At 39.0% G+C, this 19,386-nt stretch overlaps 1 protein-coding gene across 1 annotated transcript in view; it reads right to left on the bottom strand.

The window, feature by feature from the left end:
- Positions 1–19,380, bottom strand: part of MSL2 (MSL complex subunit 2) — a 35,378-nt gene extending 15,998 nt beyond the window's left edge. Inside the window, exon 1 of the mRNA XM_006083726.3 lies at positions 18,535–19,380. Coding sequence (XP_006083788.1) covers positions 18,535–18,676 — 142 coding nt within the window. The 5' untranslated portion in view covers positions 18,677–19,380. The remainder of the gene's footprint in view (positions 1–18,534) is intronic.
- Positions 19,381–19,386: the final 6 nt, after the last annotated feature.

Raw genomic sequence — 19,386 nt, forward strand, 5'->3', positions numbered from 1 at the left:
TAGAGAATAGGAAAATAAACTTCTACTGATGTCAAAAGCCTGAAATAGGGCCTAAATAATAATCCTTCCATAGTCCAATACACTGGATCTAAATATTCCCATTCTCCACTTTTTCCAAAAGAAGAGTTAATTATTTAGGCTATCTTCATTTAAGAAAACATTTCTCTAGAAGTTTTCTTATACATTTAGGTGCACCTATATTGGGTGCAAATATGTTTACCAGGGTTATATCCTCTTGTTGGATCAATCCTTTTAGTATTATATAGTGACCTTATGTAGTGACCTCTCTTGTGATGGCCTTCATTTTAAAGTCTATTTTGTCAGATATGAGTATTGCTACTCCAGCTTTTTTTTTCTTTTCCATTTGCATGGAAAAAAAATTTTCCATCCCTTCACTTTCATTGTTTGTGTTTTTTGTTTTGAGGTAGGTCTCTTGTAGAAAGCATGTAGTTGGGTCATGTTTTGTATCCATTCAGCTCCCCTACGCCTTTTGATTGGAGCATTGAATCCATTTACATTTAGGGTTATCATTGAGAGGTATTTATTTATAGCCATTTTAATTCTGTATGGCTAGGTTTCTCTGTTTCTTTTTCTCAGCAATCCCTTACAGCAATCCCTTTAGCATTTCTTATAATGCTGGCTTGATGGTGATGAACTCCTTTGCCTTATTTTGTCTGGGAAGCTCTTTATTTGACCATCTATTTTGAATGATAGCCTTGCTGGATATAGTAATCTTGGTCTCAGATCCTTGCTTTCCATTACCTTGGCTTAAATACTTCATGCCATTCCCTTCTGGCCTGTAGTTTCTGATGAGAAATCAGGTGTCAGCCTTACGGGAGTTCCTTTGTAGGTTAACAGTTTTCTTTTCTCTTGCTGCCTTTAAGATTCTCACTTTGTCTTCAATTTTTGGCATTTTAATTGTGATGTGTCTGGGAATGAATCTGTTTTAGGTTCTTCTTGTTTGGGGTTCTCTGTGCCTCCTGAACTTGTGTGTCTTTTTTCTTTACCAGGTGAGGGAAGTTTTCTGCCATTATTTCTTCAAACACCTTCTCTATTCCTTTGTCCCTTTCCTCCTCTTCTGACACACCTGCTATTCTAATATTGTTACGTTTCATATTGTCCCACAAGCTCCCTTAAGCTGTCCTTCTGTTTTTTGTTTTTTCTTTTTGGTTCTCTGAGTGATATTTTCAACTGTCTTCTAATTCACTGATTCGATCCTCAGCTTCCCCTAATCTGCTGTGTAATCCTTCCAATGTGTTCTTTATTTGTGTTCATTCTTTATTTCAGACTGTTCTTTTTTCATAGTTACTGTATCTTTTTTCATACTGTTGAGTACTTTTACCATCATTACTCTGAACTCTGTTTTAGATAAATTTCTTATCTCTGCTTCATTTATCTCTTCTTCTGGAGAATTCTCTAGTTCTTTCATTTGGGGGTTGTTTCTTTGTCTCCTCATTTTGGTTCTCTGGGTTTGTGACTATGTACTATTAGGTAGGTCCTCTACACCTCTCAATCTCTAGTGCAGGGCAGTGTTAAAGGCTGTTTCTGACAAATTGGATCAGGGAAAGACTCAAAGCCTCCAGAGACCACCTCTGTCTACAGACCAGTACAGTGGTTCTCACCCTTGGCTGCACATTAGAATCACCTGGGAATCTTTTTAAAATCCTGATTTCTGGGCCTCATCCTCCAGAAATTTTGTTTCTTTGTTACTAATGTTGTGGCCCCACCCCATAACAAAGAAAGAATTTCCAGAGGATGAGGCCCAGAAATCAGGATTTTAAAAAGATTCCCAGATGATCTAATGTGCAGCCAAGGGTGAGAACCACTTGCCCACAGTCGTGGGCAAACTACGGCCCGGGGCTGGATCCGGCCCGTTTGAAATGAATAAAACTAAAAAAAAAAAAAGACCATACCCTTTTATGTAATGATATTTACTTTGAATTTATATTAGTTCACACAAACACTCCATCCATGCTTTTGTTCCGGCCCCTCCGGTCCAGTTTAAGAACCCATTGTGGCCCTCGAGTCAAAAAGTTTGCCCATCCCTGCACTGGCCTAAAGGCTAATTGTTTCTTTTAATCTCTTAAGTGGCCTCACAACAAGGTGTTTTCCAATAGGGTGCGTGGACTGTGTTCCCCCCCAGGCAAGGCAAATGTCTATGTGGGAAAGATGTCCTCTGCTGCATGAGGGAATGACTCAGCCCAGGAAACTTGGGGTGTCTGCCTTCTGAGCTCTATCCCCTGAATCCCCAGTCCTGGGTTCTGCTCTCACAGCTCCAGTCCACTTCACCCTCCCTCTGCCAGAGCACAAGGTGGGTGGCTCCTAAGGGAATTTTTGTGCACTGGCTCTTCAAGAGGGTGCCCAAACTCCTTGCAGACAGCACCCCACTGCTTTTCACAGCTAGATGTTATATGGGTACCCTCCTCAGATTTGGTGTTCTCTGCTGGGGAGCCCAGCTTGGGGATTAGATCCCAGAGTTCTCAGTACCCCCCCCACCCCCCCCCACCCCCGCCACACACACACACACAGCTGAGATCTCTCTCTGGGACTTCAGTTGCTGTCTGTGGGCACCTGGCCAGCCCTTTTTCGCCTCCGCCCCTCCTACCAGTCTCTATGTGGTCTCCACCTTCAGTCCTTGGGTATCAGGGTTCTCTCCCGTGAGTTTTCCGTTGATTATTCAGGAAGCCTTTCCGTATTTCAGTTGTAATTCCAGCTTGTTCCTGCAGCATCCACCTACTCTGCCGCCATTTTTAATCTCCCTGTAGTTTTCCTCAATCACTTAAGTAAATAATTTCTGGAGTTCAGCTGTATGCCAAGCCCTATGCTAAACTGCCACTGTCATTTAACACGGGATTCTCCAACCTTTTTTATATCTTGAATACCAGAACCAAAATTACAGTCCAAAGTTTTCAAACAATAACTAGTAAGATATCTCCTAGATACATATACACATGAAAATAATCTAGGTTCAGCTAAGAACAGAAATGACAACACCACAAAAAGATCGTATGTGTCACCAAATGGGCACAAATGAAATAACAGTTTTTGGACAATTAAAACTCTTCTTTTTAAGCTTGTTTTTAGTCTTGCAGAACCTGTGCCCAATAGTTTTTTTGCAGGCATATGTTGAAGTCTAAACCTCTTTAAAATGTTTTGATTTGGCAAAATTCATTATTATGAGTACTACTATAATAACAACTTCAAGTCAAAGAAAAATGAATTTTAAATGAAAAAACCCTCCTAAGAAGACAGCACCATTTTCCTTTTGGTAGGGTTTCATAACCCTGGTCTGTTTTTCTTTTTTAAATTTTTGATTGAGCAGCCCTTAGAATATATTCCTTTAAACTTCCACACAAGTTTATTAATAGTAAACCAAAAAGCGAATACATGTCTCAAAAAATCCAACAGATCCAAATGACAAGTTAAGGTTTCAAAGAAATTAGTAGTTCTCTAAATATTTAAGCAGCTATATCCCAGACCACCATTGTGCTTTAATCACCTGGATTCCAAAACCAACAAACTGTTTTCTTTAAAATATCTAGCACAGCCCTGGCCAGTTTGGCTCAATGGATAGAGTGTTGGCCTGCGGACTGAAAGGTCCCAGGTTTGATTCCAGTCAAGGGCATGTACCTTGGTTGCGGGCACATGGGGGGGGGGGGGGATGTGCAGGAGGCAGCTGATCAATGTTTCTCTCTCCCATCGATGTTTCTAGCTCTCTATCCCTCTCCCTTCCTCTCTGTAAAAAATCAATAAAATATATTTTAAAAAATAAAAATAAATAAAATATCTAGCACAAATAATCGTAACAGAAAAATATGCATTTTAATAAAAACTGAGAATATGAAAGATCTGCATTAATCACAAAAAATAGTGATACACAGATTATTTTGACCACTTAACCAAGTAATTATTTTTTTAAGTTCATTAAATCACTTTAACTAACTACACTGCCATTTAACATGGGATTCTCCAACCCATGTTAGAGACCAATCATTAACTAAATATGTATGCCAGGGGAGTGAAGAATGAGGGGGGGGGGGGGGAGACAAAAATCTGTTTCCAGTTGGGAAAAGGAATACAACTAGTTTGCTGAAAAATGAAAATCAGTGAACACTGCAACTTTAAAAGTATGAATGTTATCCAAGTCAAACTGTTTACTGAACATCTTAATGGCTAACCTTTAGAGTTTCTTTAACTTTTATGTCTTTGGTTAACCTAAAACTATGAAAATTACTTCCTGATACTCTCAGTGATAACAATTGTTTATAAAAGGTAAGTTTCTCCAGTCAACTACCATTATAAACTAAAAAACCAAATACTTGCCCTAACCCGTTTTTCTCAGTGATTAGAGTGTCGGCCCTCAGACTGGAGGGTCTTGGGTTTGATTCCAGTCAAGGGCATGTACCTTGGTTGCAGCCTTGATCCCCAGCCCTGGTCAGGGTGGGTGTGGGAAGCAACCAATTGATATGTCTCTCCCTTCCACTCTCACTAAAAATCAATGAGGGGAAAAAAAAATATCCTCGGGCAAGGATTAACCAAAAAGTAAAAAACAAATAAAAGATTAAAAAACAACAAACACTCACCACAGATTATTAAATGAATTATATATACCACTGAGACCACAACATATTCATAAACTCATCATGCCTCATTTCATATTCTAATAAGAATTAAAAGAGAATGCCAGACATCATTCTTCTTAATAATTATGTAGGGTAGCCCTTCATAGAGTGTTTTGTGGTTACAGAGCATTTATGTAATATTTTATTATTTTCATACTTTCACAAAGCAATGATAGTCTCATTAAAATATTAGCAATAAGATAATACAGGCTGGTAAATTAGGCACAATTAACTTGATATATAGCTGAGCATTCAAACATTTAATCACATCAAAATAAATCTAGATACAAATTTCCCAAACTGGTGTTCCACTGAACCAGAAAGCATTTACAGGTTTGCTTTAATACACTCTTGGAGAGTCATCTCAAAATATCAGTGTCTTAAAACTGAATTCTACAGCTGTCAAGAAACTTGCTTAATATGGCATTACTTAAATTTATTGGCACACTTTTTTTTAACTGTACTTATTAACCTCACAGTCGGAATATTCCAAGACAGCTATTCCTTTAAACAGTCACTATTCTCATCCATGGGTTAGTATTAGAATCATCTAGGTGGCCTACTCCAAAAATGACTCAATGTCTGAAGATTTGGCCCAAGAATGTTTATTAAGATTAAATAAAATTTAAAATGTCACAGCACTGGTGGCTGCTGTATGGGACAGCATAGGTTTAGAATATAATCTGACTCTGTTTCCAAACAAAAGAGAATAATCAGATTTACTCTCCCACCTGAAACAACCAAAAAGCTGGACAGAACAATTGTTTTCAGATATTGAGCAACAGAAAGCACAGAGCAGCGATCCCTGGGATAGGAAACAAACAAGCTAAGCCTACAACTGCCCCCAGCTAATACCTAGAGATAATTTTCAGACCGCAGCACAAGGAAAGAGCCCAAACACACCCTAGTGATCTCCCTAAAATGAGAAGACAGAGTTGGGAGGCCAAGGCAGTTGGACTTTTCAGGCCAGAGTACTAGACATAAGAAAGCTGCACAGAGAAAGAGCTCCAGATATTTAAACCAGGTCCCTTTCAAGTCTTCAGCTGAGTACCTATTAGCATATGCACATTAGGAAATTACCTCAGCCTAAAGAAAGAACACCCAGAAAGGAACAAAGTGAAAATCCCAATGTAATTCAGAGGCAACAGAATAATTCCTAATCCCAACACCAAGAGTGAGAGCCCTAACCAGTTTGGCTCAGTGGATAGAGCGTCAGCCTGCGGACTGAAAGGTCCCAGGTTCGATTCTGGTCAAGGGCATGTACCTTGGTTGCGGGCACATCCCCAGTAGGAGGTGTGCAGGTGGCAGCTGATCAATGTTCCTTTCTCATAGATGTTTCTAACTCTCTATCTCTCTCCCTTCCTCTCTGTGAAAAATCAATAAAATATATTTAAAAAAAAAAAAAAGAGTGAGAAACATAATTCATAAGGCATCAGATTGAATAAGGCATCATCTTGGTCAGTACTGCAGAAAAATTAGCTCCTAAAAGCTGCTTTGGTCCTACCTAATAAAAGCTAAAACAAGCCTCAAAAAGATGAAACTGTCTACAAATAACATAACCTCATCCCAAGAACAAAACTCAACAATATTTATAGTACAAAAATATCTATCGCCTGGCTGGCGTGGCTCAGTGGTTGAGCATTGACCTATGAACTAGGAGGTCATGGTTCAATTCCCAGTCAGGGCATATGCCTGGGTTGTGGGCTCGATCTCCAGTGTGGGGCTTGCAGAAGGCAGCCAATCAATGATTCTCTCTCATCATTGATGTTTCTGTCTGTCTCACCCTCTCCCTTCCTCTCCAAAATCAATAAAAATATATATATATATATTAAAAAAAAGAACAGCCCTAACGGGTCTGGCTCAGTGGATAGAGCATTGGCCTGCGGACTGAAGGGTCCCAGGTTCGATTCCGGTCAAGGGCATGTACCTTGGTTGCGGGCACATACCCAGTAGGGAGTGTGCAGGAGGCGGCTGATCGATGTTTCTCTCTCATCGATGTTTCTAACTCTCTATCCTTCTCCCTTCCTCTGTAAAAAAAAAATATCAATAAAATATATTTTTTTTAAAAAAGAACAAAAATATCTATCAACAAATTAAAATTTTACGGACAAGGTAAAAGTCACAATATCCAGCATCCAATAAAAAATTAATGAGCCCGACTGGTGTGGCTCAGTGGCTGAGCTTCAACCCAAGAACCAAGAGGTCACCGGTTTGATTCTTGGTCAGGGCACATGCTTGGGTTGCAGGCTCCATCCCCTGTAGGGGGCATGCAACAGGCAGCTGATCAAATTATTCTCTCTCATCACTGATGTTTCTACCTCTCTCTCCCTTTCTCTTCCTCTCTGAAATCAATATGCAATAAAAATATATATTTTTTTAAAAGACAAAAAATTAATAAGGCATACAAAGAAATAGAAAACTATTACCCATAAACAGCAACATAACCTAGAAATGATAGATGAATTAGGGCAGAACATTAAAAATTAAACTTAAAACTATAGTCCATGTGTTCAAAATTGTTGTATACACTTAATAAAAGCTTCAAAATACATGAAGCAGAAACTGTTAAAACTCCACAGAGAATTTGACAAAACCAAAATTATAATTAAGAGATTTCAACATCTCTCAAAGACAAAATGAATAGGAAATCAGTAAGGGTAGAGAAGATTTGAACAACACTAACAAATAATTTGTGAAAATGTTTTAATTGACCAGAAACATTGTAAACCAACAACCGCCAAACAAGTAAAGCAATCCTGATTTTTATCCAGGTAAGAAGGGTTCACAAAATAATTCAAGATCCCAACAGTAGAATTTTATGGTTCAAAATAATGTCAAGAGTACGAGAGACCTTACAAAATTCTCTACCTCTAAGGATTACGAATTCAAATGTCTAGAGGACCATGCAGGTAAAGTTTCTTTTTTTCTTCCTCTTTTTTTTTCTTTTTTTTTAAGTGACAAAGGCTGGGAGGGAACCAAGGGCAAACTGCAGAGGATTTACTTACCTCCACCCCCAAAAGGGAGAAACCCCCTCTCAACTACCCTCAGTGATGCCATGTCATGAGGGAGTGTACACCCACTGATGCCAGACCTTACAGTTTTCTAGGGGTGCCTAAAATCTGGATTTTTATATGAAGGCTAGATTTTAAAACTATGACCAACAAATTTAGTAAAATTTTTATCAAGCTAAAAAAATGCCTAGGGGCCCTAGCCAGTTTGCCTCAGTGGATAGATTGTCAGTCAGCCTGCAGACTTGTGATTTCTCCTTCTGGTCAAGGGTTCGATTCCTCACATCAATGTTTTTGTCTCTCCCCCTCCATCCCACTCTCTCTAAAAAATCAATGGAAAATATCTACGGGTAAGGATTAACAACAACAAAGAGCCTGGGGGCCTAATTCACAACCAAATCTCTGCTTTAGTCCAATAAAATGAAACTAAGATAAATTTGTTCAAATTATCAAGGCAGACAATACCATCTGGCCACATCTAAAACACTCTGGACATGAACACAAAGGTCCACACTTTTAAAAGAAATTGAATTCAGGGTGCTTCCAGGACAGATACTTAGTGATGTCTACCTTCTCAGAGAAGATATGAAAACTGTCTTCCAATAGTTGAAAAGGTAAAATTTTATCAAAGGCTTTTTTCAATTGTTCCAGAGGACTAAAAAAAAAAAAATGAGGAGGAGACAATTATAGAGACGGAGACTTGGGTAAATTGGAAGAACTTTCTAAAGAAACCAACTTTTCTAAAGAAAAAAAAAAAGTTATCAAACAATGATATGGCTATTCTGCAGAGTAGAATTTAGCTCCCTAACCCAGAAGTATTCAGAAAAGGCTTGGATGAACTTTTAATATTATAGAAAGGATTCTTTGATGTGAAGAAATAGCTGTACGATATATGATCCTTTCTGCCTAAGGCTTTATAAATTCTCATCATGAAAAATAACCCAGTAAATATCTTCCTTGTAAGACCTATGTAAAAACTGAGCTGGTTAGCTCAGTGACACCATATAGAGATCCCTGAGTCAGCCCACAGCTTCTGGTAAATATGACATAGTTATATCCTACGTCATATCCTGAATATGTTCAGTCACAGGCTGGACAACCAAATGATTAACTGTAGAGAGGATTCAGAAATGCATCACAAGAATACCTGAATTGGAATGTTGCTTTCTAATCCTAGATTCCTGTATTACATATTGCCAGAGTCCTAGATATCAGAACCTTAGGCAGAGATTTGAACGTCAAGGGAAAAACATTTAGAAGGATTGGTAGGGGGCTGAAAGTCCTTAGGTTGTTACACTCTGAACTCACACCCCCACTTTAGATATGCCTTTAAATACTATATAAAGAATCGCTTCTCAGCCTTTTGGCTAAGATTAAGTATAAATATTACATAAAGAATTTTAAAACCATTCAACCTTTCCAGAAAACATACTCATTTCCAAGGTATAGACCAGGCAACATCTTAAGTGCACATTTTCTGTAGGTTATAACAAAGAAAATAGACAAATGTTAACTGATAAGACAACTAAAATCAGCACACACAAAATACACTGGGTGTAAAACTAGATTAAAACAGCTTGAAAAAAAAACAGATATTCCAACTCTGCAAAGATTCAAGATCTCTGGAGTAAAAGGGTAATGAATGAAAATTCTGCTAAATTATTATGGACGAGTTGGAACAAGAAAATAGCCAGATATACAGTAATTAAGGTGAAAGTCTACTCCTGCCAAAACCGGTTTGGCTCAGTGGATAGAGCGTCGGCCTGCAGACTGAAAGGTCCCGGGTTCGATTCCGGTCAAGGGCATGTACCTGGGTTGCGGGCACATCTCCAGTGGGAGATGTGCAGGAGGCAGCTGATTGATGTCTCTCTCTCATCAATGTTTCTAGCTCTCTATCTCTCTCCCTTCCTCTCTGTGGAAAATCAATAAAATATATTTTAAAAAAAAATTAAAAAAAATAAAAAGAAAGTCTACTCCTGACAAGGGAACAAAAATAATAATAATCTTTAAAAGAAAAAAAACAAGAGTAAGAGTTTGAAATTAAATGGACAAGACAAAAGTGACTCCTGGACACAAAGAAAAATGTAAGAAAAGTTAGAATAAGAACTTTGAAATACCACTTTTTAAAATAAGAGATAAAATTTAGAAAGTACATCAGAACTCGAAAAAACAAATTTAAATGAATCATACATAAAAGTAGCTAAGTGGACTCTGAGGGATATGTCAACTGAGAGAAGCCAATACAATAAGGCATTAACCAACGAATGATGGCGTGCTATGGATGTTATCAATATGATATGAGTGCTCATATGAAAACAAGGAATGCAAAGAAAGGAGACCTGGATGTTCAAATTAACTTGAGGGACTGATAACCACAACCCCAAGACTCAGAAGATACGTTGTTATACTGTATCAAATAGTATATAAAATTATTTTAAAATCAAAGTTTCCAGGGAAGGGCATAAAATAAAAATTTTTATATTATTTTTTATCCTTTCCTAATTATATTTCCAATATTTCCTCACCCCTAAACACCAATCACCATCACATTATTCGACACTGTCTCATCCTTCTCTTCATTCTCCTTAGGCCCACACCTGAACTGCTCTAATTTCTATCTTAACTGCAACCTCTCCCAAAATCTACACCAAATTGCTAAACCCTTGAAGAATATTTTAATTGGGCTGTCCCTATATCATTACAAACTAGCCTACCTAAATTCTTCATGTCCTTCCAAACTTCATTTCTGATATGAACTTTTGACTCCTGCAATTTTTCCCATGCATCTGTATTAAACTGCCAGGTTTTGTCAGTTCTTAAATATAATTCAAAACATTTTATCAAGTATATGCTATGTGAAAGCACTGTGCTAGACATGTTTATAAATTTTAGAATAGGAAATGTCTCATTTAACCTATTCATAGTGAGGCCCTGGCCAGTGTGGCTCGTTGGTTGAGCATCATTCCGTGCACCCAGAGGTCGCTGGTTCAATTCCTGGTCAGGGCACATGCCTAGGTTATAGGCTCCATCCCCAGTGGAGGAGGCGGGTGGGGGAAAAGTGCAGGAGGCAGCCCAGATTGATGTTTCTCTCTCTTTCTCCCTTCCTCTCAATACAAACGTATTTTTTTAAAATCTATTTATAGTGAAATATGACAAAGTATATACAGAGTACACATCAAAGAATTAAAGTATTATGATGACCATAAGACAAAAATTTCCCTTAGCATTTTCTATGTTGTTCCCTTACCACTGCCACCACTATTCAGTAATCAATCCCATATTCTACTCCTAAATCAATCTTTTCTAAAACAGAATTTAAAGTACATCCCTCTCCTAGTTAAAATGTTGTCTCTCAAATGCTTACAACGGTGATTTACAAATCCCCTGTCCCATATCAAGACCGGAGGGAAGGTTACAAGGCACTCAAGGCACTACCCACAGAAATTCCAATTCAATCAGTCTGATAATTGGGAATCTGAATTTTAACAAGCCCTTTAGATTATATTTAATTTTGGCAACCTATAGAAGATACTTTTTTAAAAACTTTATCAACTTTAGAGAGAGAGAGAAAGAGGGAAAGGGGGGAGAGAGAGAGAGAGCAAGAAGGACTGAGAAACATCAATTTGTTGTTCCACTTATTTATGCATTCTTGGTTGATTCTTCTATGTGCCCTGACCAGGACTGAACCCACAACCCTGTCAAATTGGGACAATGCTCTAACCAACTGAGCTACCCAGCCAGAACTAAAACACACTTTGAAAAAAAGAAAAGAAAAACACATCTTCAAAATAAATGTCAAATTCCTTAGCCTGGCATTAAAGGTCCCCACACAAAAGGCCCCTGAGTAACCACTATACTGCAAGGGGTCTCTCCCCTTCATGGAAATAAACTTTTCTGCAACCTCAACAAGCCAACTGTTCTCTCCATCAAGCCTTACTGAAAAAGAGCAACTAACTTCACCATTTCTCTTGGTCCCACTCAAGCCCCATACTTCCTAGATTTCACTTAAACTGAAACAATTTCTTCTGCCTAATTCTACATCCCATACAGCCAGCCCTGAACCATTATTCAAACTATTAACTTTTCAGAATTTTTACAGTACTAAAAGAGGAACTGTAAAAAGATTTTTCTTAGGAAAAGAAACCAAACAAATGGTTAAATAAATGTGTGAAATAAAAGAAGTGCATCTACCAGGCAAATTACTAACTACTGTTCCTCTTTACCAGCCCACTAGATAAATGCTCCCTAAAGAATTCTTCCCATATCAGAGAGAACAGGTGAACTTAAATCCCTCCCCCCAAAAAAACTGGTAAACCAACTCTGCTTTAACACTAATCAGATGTCCTTAAACGATGTTCAGAACAGCTATTCAAAAACAAATTATATGAAGGGAAATATTCATTTATGGCTAATTTCTAAAATTTTTACATATGCAATAAAGTTAATTTATAAATCGTTCTACGGAATTAATAAAAACGTAGTAAGTGAAATAAATTTTCAAGATAAAAAATAATAGTGATTCACCCTGGCCAGGTGAATCTCTGTGGCTCAATTGGTTGGAGTGTCATCCCATCTACCAAGAGGCTGCTGGTTCGATTCCCGGTCAGGGTGCATACCTAGGTTTGAGGTTTGATCTCCAGTCAGGGCACGTGCAGAAGGTGACCAATCGCTGTTTCTCTCCCTCTCCCTCTCCCCCTCTCCCCCTTCTTACTCTCTCTTTTTTCCCCCTCTCTCTAAAATCAATAAGCATATCCCTCAGTGAGAATTAAAAAAAAAAAAAAGGTTGGTGATTCTTCAAGATGATTGATATACAAATGACCAACAAGCATATGATCAATGTCACTCATCATTATAGAAATGCAAATCAAAATCACAATGAGGTATCACCTCACACTCATTAGAATGGCTACTATCAAAAAAAATATTTTGCCTGGCAAGCATGGCTCAGTGGTTGAGCATCAACCTATGAACCAGGAGGTCACAGTTCAATTCCTGGTCAGGGCATATGTCCTGGTTGCAGGCTAGATCCCCAGAGTGGAGTGTGCAGGAGGCAGTCGATCAATGATTCTCTCTCATCATTGATGTTTCTCTCTCTCTCTCCCTCTCTGAAATCAATAAAAATATATTTTAAATAAACTTTTTTTAAAATAGAAAATACAGCCTGGTCAGTATGACTCAGTGGTTAAAGGTCGACCCATTCCCAGTCAAGGCAAATGCCCGGGTTGCTGGATCAATCCCCAGTAGGGCGAGTGTAGGAGGCAGCTGATCAATGACTCAATGACTCTCCTCTCATCCCCTCCCTGAAATCAATTTTAAAAAATAAGTAAAAACAAAAAATAAATTTTAAAAAATTTCATGTGTTCACTTAACCATCGGAGATTTAGGTTTAAAAAAATAATAATTAAGATGGCAAATTTAGCCCTAGCTGGTTTGGCTCACTGGATAGAGCATCAGCCTGTGGACTTAAGGGTCTCGAAGGGTCTCAGGCTTGATTCCGGTCAAGGGCAGGTACCTATGTTGCAAGTTCAATCTCAAGGTACCTCCGGGAGACAACCAAAGTCTCTCAGTCTCTCCCCCTCCCTTCCGCTCTCTAAAAATCAATGGATTAACAACAACAAAAAAAAGATACCAAATTTTATATTATGTGTTTACTAGCAATAAAAAATTTTAACTATAGTGATTTTAAGTAGAAGAAAAATAAAATCTTAAGTATCAAATGAACTTTTAATGACAAAATTTTTTAAAATCCAGGTTAGAAAAATATAAATCCAGGCTTGACAAAAATATAAAATATTAATATAACACATACAATTATTCAAATGGCCTTTTAATTTAAATGTGTAAACTTGTAAGACCTCAAATAATATAATAAATTTGATCTGTAGAATCAAATCCTGTTAGAGTTGGGTGTGTAATTTGCCCGGATGGTGCGGCTCAGTGGATTGAGCATCATCCTATGAACCATGAGGTCCAGGGTACATGCCCAGAATGTGGACTGGATCCCCAGTGGGGGGCGTGCAGGAGGCAGTTGATGTTTCTATCTTTCCCTCTCTCCCTTCCTATCTAAAAATTAATAAAAACATATTAAGAATAAATAAAAAATGCGGTTTATAATAAGACACTCCAAGCTATATGTTCAAATTCCAGTTAAGAAGATTCTTACTATTTATAAATTATTTGTTCTGTCAAAACCAAAGTGAATTCCAATATTCCACACTGGAAGAGATTCTTAAGACATCTACTCCACTAATTCCAGGGGGGTGGGGTACATACAATGGCAAAAGAGAAAAGTAAGTAAAGTGAAGGTAGTTGTTCAGAAAGCTAAATCTATTTGGTTTTAAGGCAAATACTTCATTTGAGAGCATATCCTTCCTACTTTGAAACTTTGTCTTTTTAATAATTTCATCCATTCAACAAGTTAAACCAGTAACTATCAGGTACTGGGCTACTATAGTAAACAAAACAAGCAAGGCTCTCACCCTTAGGGAACCAACTACCTACCTACCTAAAAGATAGGCTTTTGTCTTTAAGTCCTTTCACATTCAAAACAAAAACTTGTTTAGTTTATATCACCCTATGTGTTTCAATGGGAAACACCAATCTCCAGCCCCTCCCCATCTTGTAAATGAGAAATTGAATGTCTAGAACAGCGGTTCTCAACCTGGGGGTCGAACGACCCTATCGGAAAACACATATATAATTACATATTGTTTTTGTGATTAATCACTATGCTTTAATTATGTTCAATTTGTAACAATGAAAATACATCCTGCATATCAGATATTTACATTATGATTCATAACAGTAGCAAAATTACAGTTATGAAGTAGCAACGAAAATAATTTTATGGTTGGGGGTCACCACAACATGAAGAACTGTATTAAAGGGTCGCGGCATTAGGAAGGTTGAGAACCACTGGTCTAAAAGGTCCAAAAATATTAAGTAAATCCAAAGGTAAAACCCCTTCGTTCTTAGACTCTAATTAAAACACCAGGAGCCCCACTGTGGCTCAGTTGGTTGGAGCATTGTCTCATGCACCAGAAGGTCCCAAGTTCAATTCCCGGTCAGGGCACATACCTTGTGAGTTCCATCCCAAGTCAGGAACATACAGGAGGCAACCGATCCATGTTAACTCTCTCACATTGATGTTTCTCTCTATCTCTCCCCCTCCCTTCCTCTCTAAAAAAATAAAAACACCAGGAAAATATTCATGAGTAGAGATTTGATCCTGATTACTTTACAGGACTCCAAATGTCTCAGAAAGTAAAAGTTTTCCATTCAACACATCCTTCCAACTCTAACAGGATTTGATTCTACATATAAAACTTACTACTTGAGGACTTGCAAGTTTAATGGAAAACTTTAAATCCCTAGGACAGAATTTATTAAGTTCCATGCCATTAAAAAAAGAAAAGAAATTATACTTCCTGCTACATGATAAAGCATGTCCCAATATTTAGAGCAAGGGGGAAAAACTGACACAAAAAGTAGTAGTCACTATAATTCTGTTTTGTGGCCTAGAAAGTACAGTAATTCTATGAAGCAATATCCCATTCACCTGAAGCTTCAGAAGGTTTAAATATACAAGGCAATTGAAAAACCAAAACCGTGATAATCAGCTAATTTACATTTCAAACAATAACAAAACCTGAAGTTCCAGAGAATAGTCTAAGTTTGACAGTAATTGACCTGAAAGTTCAGTCTCTTCTCTCACCTCCTCCTCCCTCTCTCTACTTCTGCACAAGGGATATTAAGTACATATATGTGCCAGACACCAAGTCCTTAGACTTGTTCTCATAGGGTCAAAAGGTTTTTCCCCACTAAAAAGCAAGCCCATATATAACAAATTTGGAGAAACAAACTTGAAGAAGGTATAATCATCCTCCATTTGTAGATAAAGGAAGTTGAGGCAAAAACTTAAAGTAACTTGTCTACACAAAAGCAGAAGAATCAAGATTTGAACCTAACTACAAAGTCTGTAAGCCTTTTACTTTCCCTCCCTCACCTACTCTCACTTTCTTCCTGTGTCTCATAAACACCTACACGCAAGTCACTGCTAGGAGAGAAAGGATAAGGCAAGAGGAACACAAAAATGTACAAAAACATGTTATTTTTCCTAATGTATCAGAAGAATTAGTTATAAAAACTGCACTGACCAAAAAATTAAAATAAAATAAAAACTGCACTGAACGAGTTTTAAGTGCCTGTGACTGGAACAAAGGGTTACAGAGATTCAAAGGACAAAGAGAACTTTTTAGTGGGAAAAGAGGAAAACATAAGGCATGTATGTATGTTTGAAAAGGCAAAAAATATCAACCTGGCTGAAGCAGAGCAATTATGTAAGAGAGCAGTTGAATACAGGCTGAAAAGGTAGGACTGCATCAGATGTTTGAGGGCCTGTTGAAACAAACTCCCTATTTACAGCATGCAGCAAGACAAAATTACACTTTACTTTTACTTATCTTCATGAAAGAAAATTGCACAGGCCCTAGAATTGAATGAGTTTATGTTTTTCAACTAAGAAAGAGAGTCTAAGGTATCACCTGATACCAAGTTTATTAAATGCTGGATCTGAATTCAAATAACTGATTTGTTCCCCTATCTATTGATAACCACAGACTACATTGGGGGGGGGGGGGGCTCGAGGGACACCAAGGAGGGAGGCCTGAAGCTACATCCAGATTGCTGAAATTTTATGCCAACTACTCAGTTAAAAGGAAGTAGAATCCACAAATCTTTTCCACAGAATGGAGGGGGAGGGAAATTTAACAAAAAAACATATTTACAACGCTCTTCTTGTCAGATAAATTTCCCCTTGTGTTCCCAAGACTGGTTTTAAAAAAAATTTAAAAACGACACTTGGGGACTCTAAATATAATTTCATCTTTAATGGCAATATTTTTTTTTTAAATCCAGGTTAGAATCAGGGGGAAATGTTCAATTAGACCACAACTAACCTGAAGCTACTGATAAGAACTTCAAATCCAAGTACCTACACAATTCAAAACTACCATTTCCCCCCTTAGAGAGTTAAATCCCATCTACCTAGTTAAAAGGAGACTTATCAGATCTTCAAGTGTTACCTGGATAACATCACTCTCTACTGCTGTTCTATCTAGCAGCCCTATGTCCGCTCTTTCCCCTACTTCATCCCTACTATCATTACCTCAGCAATCCACTCCCCAAACCTCCAAGAATGGTTTATGGATAAGAAAGATATAGCAGCTCCATTTCCTCAGTCCACAAACTATCAAAAGCTGTTAAAAATAAATAAATAAATAAATAAATAAATAAGTAAATAAATAAAAACACTCCATAAAAATTCGCAGTGGGGTAAGAGGGAATCTTGAAACCAATCAAATTCTAATGCTTACATTAGTAAAATTTAATCTGAAAGGAAACTTGAAATCTAGCCCAAAACTCATTTTTTATATTAAAAAATTGAGACCCAGGGCAGTTTAGTGATTTGCCCAGGGCAAGTGATTCTCTATAAAGTTGTTAAGATTCAACCAGTCACAGTAGAACTTAATCACCTTCTAACAGAGTTACTTAAATTTTTATGAGATTAAGTACCTGGTGTACAAAAAAAACACAATCTTCACCTCTTCTGCACTCCTTCAGTGCCTTCCCCCAGAGCTATGCAGAAAATGCTAGATGAATCTCAAATTAATAATCACAAAATTACACTTCTTTATCTAATTTAAGACAACGTGAAAGCCTGAAATGCCTAAATTTCTGAAATACTGACCAAACAAGTGAGTGGATCAACAAAACCTCAAAATTTGTGTCGTAATAAGAATACGAAGTGGAGTATATTACTGCTTTTTTGGCCAGCTGCCCTTTCCTTTGTATATTAACGTTTTCATCGTATCTTTTTTTTGGGAGGGGGGGAGGGTAATAGTTATTATACGTGCAGTTAATCCAAATTATTACTTTTGAAAAACTTCGATTTATTAGACAACTTAGCATCTCCATCTCTCAAAAATAACTTGAAAATATCCTCCCCACCACACTATTTTTTTAATATAGTTTTACTGATTTCAGAGAGGAAGGGAGAGGGGGAGAGAGATAGAAACATCAATGATGAGAATCATTGATCGGCTGCCTCCTGCACACCCCGCTCTGGGAATCGAGCCCGCAACCTGGACATGCGCCCCTGACTGGAACCAAACCCGGGACCGTTCAGTCCACAGGCCGACGCTCTAACCACTGAACCAAACCAGCTAGGGCCACACTAACATTTTTTTAACAAAAATACCTAATATAACCCTCTACCAGGCCACAATGTATTAAAGCCACCAAATCAGTAAGAAACGTAATCCTGTAAAAATCCCACTAGCTAAAAAGTATTTAGTACACTATCAAGTATTCCCTGGCGCACTGTTTACCGTCCAACTGTCAAAGCATTTGTGGAAGAACCTGGGGGAAAGTTGCGCACCGAGTTCATTAGCTGTGGGCGCGTCACATTACACCAGCACCCACACACAACACCAGTTTGGGGAAATGCAAACACGCCACATGTACATGTTTTAACCAGATTTAACTAAGCTAGGTATTAAATCAATTCTTGTACCGAAGGTTAAAAAAAAAGGCAGCAGGACACATGCATATTTCACGTCATTTTAAAAAACCATCATCAGAAATGCTAAGGAACTGACCTAAGATGAAATAAACAGTTTCAAACGTTCAGACCGCTGTACAAAGCGGTTTGGAAGGATTCTTTCTGAAATGCTGGGTGAAAGTCCTTTGGAGTTTCAAAACTAATGACTGTATACCACTGCACAAATAACAAAAGCTGAATAATGCAAACTACCATGTTCTCGAACCGTTCCCGTTACCATTGCCCAAAGGTATTAAAAAAAAAAAAAACAAGCCTAAAAAGGGAACAATAAAAGGCGTCTCACCGCAAACACAGCACGAGAGGGACTGTCGGAAGTAAGGCAAGAGCCTGTTAATCTCGGTAAACGCCTTGGGGTCTCCGGGGTCGTAGTTGAGCACTAGGCGGCTCGCGGAAATGTAGAGAGCAGTAGCATTCACGGGGTTCATTGCAGACACTTCGACACCGTTGGCTCCCGGTTGAAAAAAAATTCCGGATCCAACTTTGTGAGCAGCCTGGAAACAATGGCGAATTTGCAACAACTGGGAGGAAATCAGAGCAGAACCACTGGCCAAAGTAGTCACCAAAATCCGTGCAAGTTTGCGAGGCTGAAGCAATCCTCCCACACATGGGGCCTCGGCGCCCCTCCTCCGTCCCTGAGACTTGCAGATGAAGAAGGAAAAAAAAAAAAAAGTAGAGGAACCAGCGTTCGAGTTTGTCCCAGGCGGCCGCGGGGCGCAGAACGTGGCGGCTTCGGGGCTCGGGCCGCGACTCGGCGTTCAGTCTAGCCCCGCGGCTCGGCGGGCGGCCTGCGCTCGAGCTGCATCTCCGGACGCGGAGGTATCTCCTCAGGTCGAGCTGGGCTGGAGCGGGACCCGGCCCGGTCCGAGGGGCGGGCACGCTTCTCACCGGCTGCGGGGGCCCCTACTCCATCACAGCGCCCGGTGCGGAGGCAGCGGCGACGGCAAGGACGACAGCTCCGGGCTCAGCTTCCTCGATCTAGTGCCCGAAGCCGCGGCGGCTCCGAAGGCGGCTGTTGCTGCTGGCCGAGGCCGCCGCCGCGCTCTCCATATCGCACGCGGGGCCCGGCCTGCGCCTGGCTCTCCGCCCCGGCGATTACAGCCCCGCTGTTCGAGGAGGCGTCGAGGCGGGAAAGTCC

This window comes from Myotis lucifugus, unplaced genomic scaffold, assembly GCF_000147115.1.
Source record: "Myotis lucifugus unplaced genomic scaffold, Myoluc2.0 scaffold_8, whole genome shotgun sequence".
In the NCBI taxonomy this organism is placed as follows: Eukaryota; Metazoa; Chordata; class Mammalia; order Chiroptera; family Vespertilionidae; genus Myotis; species Myotis lucifugus.